The following is a 9015-nucleotide window of genomic DNA, read 5'->3' as shown; positions in this document are numbered from 1 at the left end:
TGATTCAGCCCCAGGGAGACTAGGGGGAGGGCCTGCACTGGAAGAGCCGGCTCCTTGGGCTACTTAGTACAGAGGTAAATTGTCCTTCCAGTTCTCATCTCTTGATTGAAATAGACTTGTTCACCTCTGCTACACTTCATTTGGTTTTCTAAATCATCCCTGGTGTCCAAGTGCCAAAAGACAGAGGAATATGAGAGTTTGCCTGGCCATTAGTATCTTTTTATAAAAAAAGTTTTATAGTAAATAGGTGCTTATTATTAAAATATTAATTTGGAAAATACAGAAAAGTAGAAGAAAAATTATTCAGTCCCACCACCAAAAGACAAGGGCTAATTCTAATCCTACTCTTACTTTTATTGATATTTTGTTTTTTTCATTTCAGTCATTTTTCTGTGTTGGTTTTCTCTTATAACATTTCTTCATAATATTCTTAAATATTATTTATATGTCGTTCAAATCCTATTTCATAAACCTTATTTTCAATTGTATCAAATTTGATCCCATAGGTGTTCCAAAATAGCTTTGGTAGTTTTAAAAAATGTTAACGCTTCTTAGCTCCACCCCTGTATCTAAAAGAACAGTTTTTATTCTTCCACCCAGTAATGGGCCTCGACCTCCTGTGGCTAAGTGTGGGATTGAAGCTGATCTGGTTTTTCATGTCCCCAGGTGGGAGGAAAAGATCCCTCTGGCAAAAACCACCTTGGAGAAGACCTGGCTGTTCCATGAGATCGGTCGCTGCTACTTGGAGCTGGACCAGGCCTGGCAGGCTCAGAATTACGGAGAGAAGTCCCAGCAGTGCGCAGAAGAAGAAGGGGACATTGAGTGGCAGCTGAATGCCAGTGTTCTGGTGGCACAGGCGCAAGGTATGGGCTCAAAGAAGACACCTGGGCCACGCCCAGGCTGGGAGTCCTGAGGGCTGAGCTTACCATCCCAGTGCGCTGCTGCCCAGATGCATTCTCATTCTGAGTGGGGATCAACCCCCATTCTGACCAGCACATGGTAAGTGCCTACTTTGGGCTAAGCTCAGTCAGGGCTTGGGGAGCCCTGAGAGCGGCCCCTGCCCGTGGGGAACTCAGCTGCAGACCAGCACAGCACCATGTCATCGTCAAAACAATGCCACTTCTTCTTGCCTTGGGACTCTTTACCCTGGCATTCTTGTATTTAATTACTCTGCAAGCCAATGATGTAGGCATGATTGTCCTCATTTCATAGATGGGGAAACTGAGGCACTGAGCGTTTCAGCAGATTGCCCCAGGTCACACAAGAGAACTTTCTGGAGTGATCGACATGTTCTAAAGCTGGGTTATTGTGATCATTGCACAACTCTATACATAAAAATCATTGAACTATATACTTAGAAATGGGTACATTTTATAATATGTGAATTACATCTCAATCAAGTTGTTTGAAAAACGAGCAAGGTATGAGGAGAAATAGATGAAACAAGACTGGCAATATTTTGATAATTTTTGAAGCTGGATGAAGAGTAATGGGGGTTCATTATACTATTCCTTCTACTTTTGTGTATTTTTGGACTATTTCATAATACAGTGTTAAAAAGGAAATGGCTTTGGGTCATAGGCTGAAAAGTGAGGGAGCCGGGACTAGAACCCAGTTCTGTCTGACTCCAGAGCTCAGGCCCTTTCTTTATTATTATTATTATTATTTATGCCTACAGCACCTGGTCTGCCTAGGTGGTCTCCCATCCAAATACTAACCAGGCCCAACCCTACTTAGCTTCCGAGATCAGACATCGGGCTTGTTCAGGGTGGCATGGCTGTAGACCATGGACCGTGGCTCCACTGGGGCACGAACCGAGGACCTTCTGCGTGTAAAGCAGACGTGCTAACTGCTACACTGTGGAACTACGTCCCAGAGCCCAGGCTCTTGATCACTGTGCCAAGCTGCCGCTGTCCCGAGTACACAGCTGACCCCCAGTGAAGGAGGAAATGTGCCTGGGTATAATGATCAGGGGCATAATCATTCATTCATTTACTCATACCACAAATACTCACTTGGTGCCTTCTGGGCATATAGTAGGGGGCAAAACTGTTAACAGTGTCTTGCTCTCCTGTCTGAGTAAGTCACTTTTAAACAGAAGCTTTAAAGATGAGAAGGCACTAGCTCTTTTAAGAGCCGAAAACAGAGTTTTCCAGACAAAGGAACAGCATTTAGGAAGGTGGGCCTGAGTTGAGCTGATTTTAGAAGCTGAAGGAGACCAGTGTCACCTGGAGCTCCTGGAGACCAGGGCAGTCTGGAGGGAGGAGGTTGGCGAAGGACCAGATCCGCAGGCCTCATGGGCCTCGTTACAAATCATAGATTCCTGAAAGCATAGAGAAAACCACTGAAAGCTTTAAACCTAAATCGCAGACAAGATTACTGTGGCTTTTCCTAGAAGTCTTTCTTGTTCTTAGGATGGCATTGTGTAAGCCGAAGGGGAGACGAGATGTACCCCTCAGGGTCGACGTTATCCCGAGTCCACCTGAAGACTTATTACACCCTGAGGGCCTCGGGAAAACCAGTCTACTCACTGGCAGTCTCAGTGTCCCTGCTGTGGGGTTAAAAAAAAAATCAAATGCAGTAGCCTGGGAGTCACTGGGTTCTAGAGGAAGCACAGCCTAGCAGACAGAACTTGGGCTCTGGGCCCTACTGGCTCAGGTTTCTTGGGCAAGTGCCACTCTGTGCCTCAGTTTCATCTTCTGTAGATAGGCATGATTATGGTATCTACCTATAGGTTGGTGTGAAGATAAAAGGTAATACTTAAGCATGCAAGCACTGAGATCAGGACTCAGTAGCACTCATCTCTTCCTCTCTAGCCTCTCGTCAGCTTCCCATAAGTGTCTCTAACAGTGATAAGAAACAGTTACAGGCCTTGGAAAAGCCTATTGGGCTCAACAAAAATGTAGGCATAAATGCGTGGATCTGTGCCACATCCAGCAAGCGGTAAATCCTGCCACGTCCAGCACGGCTCTGGAAAATATACCTGAGTGGGAACGGTGGGAGATGAAGAAAAGAAAGAAGACAGACAGCTGGGATCAGGAGGTCCACTGTCCACTGATGGTGGACGATGGCGCCATTTTATTTTTGCAAGCTGCTTTTATACAAGAACGTACAATAGTTGGCATAAGCAGTTTCCCTTAGGCATGACAACGTATCTTATCATGACCTTCAGGTTGTTTGTCTGCCTGCAGCTACATTTGTACTATCTTGTTCTTAGAAGGAGTTTGCAGAGGCGAGGAAACCCTTGGTTGCCCTGCAGACTGCAAAGACCTTATCAGCTTACAATCTGCTCTCCACAGATTTGCACAGAGTGGAGAAAGAAGAGGAAAACAGCTCCCAGAATCGAGATAACTTTGGGTTATCTTAAAAGATTCATTAAAATGAAAAGAATAGTCTTTAATGTTTTACTCTCTTGAATAAGCATTATGACTCCTCTGCAGACCTGCAGTGTCCGAATGACACCGATGTGCATTCAGAGGGGTCTTTCTTTTTAAATGTGTTTGAAAAAAAATGTATACACCTACTTTCAGAATTACATTCGAATCACTTTTCCAATGGAGCAGCCTTCGGCACTTTAACTTGTGGACACAAGGCCCTCCTTTCCCCATGGATCCCAAGGCGGTTTTTGGGAGGCGGGTAGATCTTGGGTATATTCAATTATAAGAGAAAGCAGTGGTGTGTGAAGAAGCTGAAATGTAGGGTTCCCAGACCCTGGCTGATGAGTACTTTTCTTCTTTCTTCCTGAAATTAAGCTCTTTTCAAGGACAGTCCATCATTCCAGTGCCGGTTCCAGCACTGATTGGTGGCATGGGTGAAGCTTGGAGGAGCCACCTCACGTCTAGCTTCAGATTGTTCTGGGAGTTGGGCTCAAGAGAGCTGAGGTTCCAGCCACTGCACCATCCAGCCCTTCCATATTTTGTTTGGTCTTACCAGCATTCTTAGAACATTTTAGCAAACATTTTTAAAATATGGATTTCCTCTCCTGGAACAACCTAAAGATGAGGAAAGATGGAGTTGTCTCCCTGCCTTGGAGACATATGTGTGTGCAGTCTCCCTTCCCTCGTCGACCCCTTTGAACAGCCTAAGGTCTAAGGCTCAGGTTCCCAGGTTCTGTCCTTAGTGGGGAGACAGCCCAAGAATGTGACGGAAAGGGTGGCGCTGGAAAGCTCCATGATGCTGCCTGAGGCCTGGGGCTGACTCTATCCAGCTCACACAAGCTTCTAACTGACCCTGGGAGTGGCTGGGCTGGCTGGGGGCTCCTGAGGGAGTGTGGTATCTTTAGGGCAGCCCAGTCGTGCAATGTACAATGTCACCTCTACTTGTGCTGTGTCTTCCCTTGCTCTCCAGTGAAGCTGAGAGACTTCGAGTCGGCTGTGAACAACTTTGAGAAGGCCCTGGAGAGGGCGAAGCTTGTCCACAACAACGAGGCACAGCAGGCCATCATCAGTGTGAGCCTTTGTCCCAAGCTGGGCCCTGGCTGTGGGGAGTGGGGCGGGTGGCGCCTTGGGCCCTTAGCCTTTCCAGTTGGCCATTCTGCAAACATGATCACCCACCACCTGCAGGGCACAGGCTAGGTAGGGCAGTGGATTTCAAATGTTGACTGCTGCCATCGGTTTATATAGCAACCCAATACACATATTTTTATTTGAAATAAAAACTAGCAATGAAAGTTTTAGAAAACATACTTACCTTTGCTATGAATGCTGATATTTCCTATTCTATTTTAGTTTTTGAAATTTTATTTAATGCTCGTTGAGACCTAAATCGATTTTAGGATTTGCAGCTTGAAAAATGCTGCCTCCTTCAGGAGACAGCAAGAAATACAGAATGATTGCCTCACTCACCCTCACTGCTCAATAAACAGTCGCTGGCCCTGTGCAGCCATTTAGATTTCAATGAATTGAAAGTAAGTACAATTTAAAATTCTGTTTCTCAGTCACACTAGCCACATTTTTAGTGCTCCTTAGCTGCCTGTGGCTTGTGGGTACCATGCAGTGCAGATCTCGAGAATCCCCATTGTTGCAGAAGTTTCTGTTGGATGGTGCTGACCTAGACTATAAGCTTCAGAAGGCAGAGAACAGAGGTGAAGCCACTGCTTCCAGAGCCACTCCAGGCAGATGCTCAGCAGGGTCAGCACACTGACCTCACAGATATACAGGCAGCTAAAGCATGAGTCTCCTGGTCACCTCAACTCCTGCTGCGGACTGGACTGCTGTCCCTCAAGCTGTTCCATGTCTAAATCTCAGAGCCACCACCAGCACATGGCTAGACCCCAGTAAGCATCTGCTGGAGTGAATCAAACAGGGCCCTCATCCTCGGGAGCTTGCCCTGTGGTTGAGAGGGGCCAGACTGTATAACTTGGGGGCAGTATGAGAGGCATGGCCTCAGGAACCACACTAGAGGTGCAGTAGACATTCAGAACAGGGAGCAAGAACCCTGAGAAGTGACACCTCAAGGATGCTCCAGTTGGAGGTGGGCCTCATGCTGGCTTTGAAGGACAAGGACGCAGGGTCTTATAGGCTGTGGGAGACAGAAAAGAGATCCTGGCCTGGATCCAAGGGCTGGGTCACAGTGACAGAGGGTTAGGGGCAAAGAACCCCAGACAGTCGATAGACCAGCTTGGACTTAAAGGGCTAGGATAGTAGAGGAGCCACCTGACCCACTCAGATTTTTAGGGGGCAATCTCGTGGTTTGTGGGGACCATGGTGAGGCTATTCTTTCCCTGTCATGGTGGAGAAATCACTCCCAAGAGACCCCACCATGTGGGAGTCCATGCCGTGCTTTCACCCAGCCCAGGGCAGCTGAGGCCGAGCACACTGCTGTCTTCTTTCCTTGTGGAGGAAGTCGGCTTTTCAAATGTGCACCTTGCCTTTAAATCTGGCCTCCAGAGGCAAAGCACTCCCCTTCTTCGGTTCACACTTGCGGGCTCTCCCATTTAATCCTCTTCCACATGGTCACCCTACAAATATTTGGAGAGATAGCATAGCAACTAAATTCAGTGAATATTTGCTGACCACGAGTCAGCCTGGGCTGTCCAGCCGAAAGGTGACAACTGTGATCCTGGCCCTCAGGAACTTTGGTGTCATCAGGAAGGTTAAAACAAAAACCACTTGTTCACAACTAGTGCAGTAGGGACCAGAGGATTCAGAGTGAGAGAGGCCCAGTGGGTGGCAGGGCTGGGCTTTCCCATTACGGAGGGTTTGAGGTCGCTTGAAGGCTGGGCAGGATCTTGAAAGGTTAATAGGTAGAGAGAAGTGCCTGTCAAGCCAAATTGTCCCAGAGCCCTAAGTAACTCCTCATGGGACCAGGTCCCTGACCTTTCACCCTTCTGGATTGGCATCTCCAGGCAGGAAAGTATACAGGGATGCAAGCCTGGTGGTTGTTCAGTAGATGGTTCCGAGTGCCTACTGGTGCTCCACCCCATGTAAGTCACAGGAAGAAGGCGGAGACTGCCCTCAAGATATGCACAGGATGAGTTTTAGGACCCCCGGGGAAGCTGCAGGCCCCCTGGAGGCCCCTCTGAAGGCAGGCCCGCCCCCCAGCTCCCCAAACCCAGGTGTGTGTCTGGGTTCCCTTTGTGGCTTGTTGCCTTGCTGTGTACTTAGGGCCTTGTACTGTCTTTGCATTGGCTAAAGCCAAAAGCGGCTTTAGGTAAAAAAGGTAGAATTTAATAGACAGACACACCTCCCAAATACATGCTAAGCACAAGGGAAATGCAGTTTGAGTTCCCTGCAGTCATGTATTTCATATCGCTTAGCCTGAGTAATTCTGGGTCCCTAGAATATCAACTAACCTCTAGGCAGAAGCCTTCAGAGGAGCCTGGAGCAAAGGAAAGGGCAGGGTTAGTACAGAGCCCTGTCTGCTGGGGTGGGGACTTGGGTGAAAGGGGAGGTTAGGTGCCCAAAGAGGGATGTGGAGAGTATACTGGCTCTTCTACCACCACAGGCTTTGGACGATGCCAACAAGGGCATCATTGGTGAGCTGAAGAAAACGAACTACAGGGACTTGATCAAAGTAAAGAAAGAGAAAGGTAGGTTCCTAGAGCCCTTGAGAGGGTAGCTTTATAATTCTCCCTGTGCATTCTCTTCTGTCAGTCCCAGCTGCATTTTCCCCTTGCTTCTCCAGGCCCAGGGCTTAGCACTGTCTACCACACATTCTGATTTCAGTGCCTCCAGCAGCAGGAGAGGGAGGGGATCCAGCCCCCCTTGGGCTGAGGTCTGAGCCCTGAGCCCAGGCTGTCTGCCCTGAGAGCCCACTCCTGCATTTCTTCAATTAATTCATCAAATATTTGATGAACACTTGTCATGCACCAGAAAGGTAGATGATCTGGGGGAGACAGGCACACGGTCCCTGCCCTGGAGGAGCCCACGGCCCAGTGGGAAAGCCAGACTGTTGTCTGTGGGGTGGGCTCCTGCAGGCGAGCACTAAACCAGAGAACTGCTCTGCTGTGAGCACGAGCGAAGGCCTCTGCTTCAGGCTCCAAGAGGTGCCCAAGGCTTTTCCAGGTCTGAGGTGGAAGAGGAGAGCATTTCTGGCAGGGAATAGTAGAAGCAAAGACAGAGGTGGAATGACAGTAACTTATACTTTTGGGGCTCTTCCTATGTGCCAGGCACTGAGTGAAGCATCAGACGGGATGATCTCATTCAGTCCTCCCCACCCTAGGAGGTAGGTACTGTTTGGGGGGCAGTGGAGGCTGGGTGAGGTTGAATGATCTGCCCGGCCCACACAGCAGTCTGACTCGGAGCCACAACCCACATCATCTCCTGCGGCAGAGGCCCTGCTCTCTGGAGCCAGTATAGATAGGTCAGGGGTGGGGCCGGGGGCTAGGATGGATATACCATATCAGACTCTCCCAAGGCCTCAGGGAGTAAGAGGACTTTGACGCCCCTCCCCCACTCCAGGCTCTCTGAAGGAAGTGAGGGGAGAGGAGGAAGCTCTAGCTGGGACCCTAACCCTCACTGAGTCAGCAGGGATGGCCCCAGAGGGAATGGGTGATAAGAGAAGCTGATCTTCCTATGAGCCGGGCACTCTTCTCAGGACTTTATACGTACTGACTTATTGGATCCCTCAAAAGCCAAGTATTATTATTCGCTTGATTTTATGGATAACACAGAAGCAGAAGGGTTAAAGTCCCACAGTGGTTTTCTGTCTTGGGCAGCCTGGCTCAAGAACCCAGGCTTTTCCCACAGTTCTATGCTGTTCCTGGTGACAAGACAGCCTCTGTCTACCCTTCAGTGGTGCCCTCCCCAGCTGTACCGCAATGAAAGGGAGCCAGAGCTGGGACTCCGTGCACCCAAAAGGACATACCCTCCCCAGGCACCAAGGCCAAAGCCCTCTCAGATCCAGGCACAGTAACAGGAACTGAGTGTGTGGTTTATGGGCACCTGAGCGGCTCCTGATTATCCTGCACCTACCACATGGTGGACAGATACCCTCAGAGAGAGGCTCTGCCTTTGTCTCACATGACCACGCAGCTGCTTTCAGAAGCCACAGGAGCAATAGAGATTAAGGGACACAGCTAGGAAACGGCAGATTGCTCCAAGCAGCCTTCCTCTTATCCCCCTCCCCAACCTTGGCAAGCCGTGTGCTGGGAAGGTGTTCTTCGAAAAACTAATTGGGAAGGCCTTGCGGCCAGGCACTTCCCTTCCATAACAGCAGGCGGCAGCATTGCATATGTCTTCACCGCCAAATGGCGGTCTCTTCCCAGGTGTGAACTAGGAGCCCCTGTAGGCACCTTAGAGATCAGGGGTTTCCAGGAAGAGAACATAGGGGCGACTCAGGAGGGGATTGGTGACTTTTCTCTGTAGCTGGTAAAAACAGGGAGCAAGGGTCCCTCCGGCTGTAAAATAGCTCTCCAGCTGAACTTACTGCTAGCAGTCTGCTCATATTTTTACAGGGATCCTCCCAACAAATGATGAATGTGCTTCCCAGGGACAAAGAGAAACGCAGAATGAGGCTGCTGGAGAAAACACCCCTTCTGTCTTTTGCCAGCACCTATGCTATTTCTTGTAGGGA

The 9015-nt window shown here is 49.0% G+C and overlaps 1 protein-coding gene and 1 pseudogene across 1 annotated transcript in view; one reads left to right on the top strand and one right to left on the bottom strand.

The window, feature by feature from the left end:
- The window catches only part of TTC25 (tetratricopeptide repeat domain 25), a 21279-nt gene that overhangs the window by 11197 nt on the left and 1067 nt on the right, over positions 1 to 9015 (top strand). The window contains exons 9-11 of the mRNA XM_006924619.3: positions 667 to 863; positions 4348 to 4448; positions 6946 to 7030. Coding sequence (XP_006924681.1) covers positions 667 to 863; positions 4348 to 4448; positions 6946 to 7030 — 383 coding nt within the window. The remainder of the gene's footprint in view (positions 1 to 666; positions 864 to 4347; positions 4449 to 6945; positions 7031 to 9015) is intronic.
- LOC112473336 lies at positions 1670 to 1785 on the bottom strand (annotated as a pseudogene).

Source organism: Pteropus alecto, unplaced genomic scaffold, assembly GCF_000325575.1.
Source record: "Pteropus alecto unplaced genomic scaffold, ASM32557v1 scaffold98, whole genome shotgun sequence".
NCBI lineage: Eukaryota > Metazoa > Chordata > Mammalia > Chiroptera > Pteropodidae > Pteropus > Pteropus alecto.
This window is presented reverse-complemented; position numbering and strand designations above follow the sequence as displayed.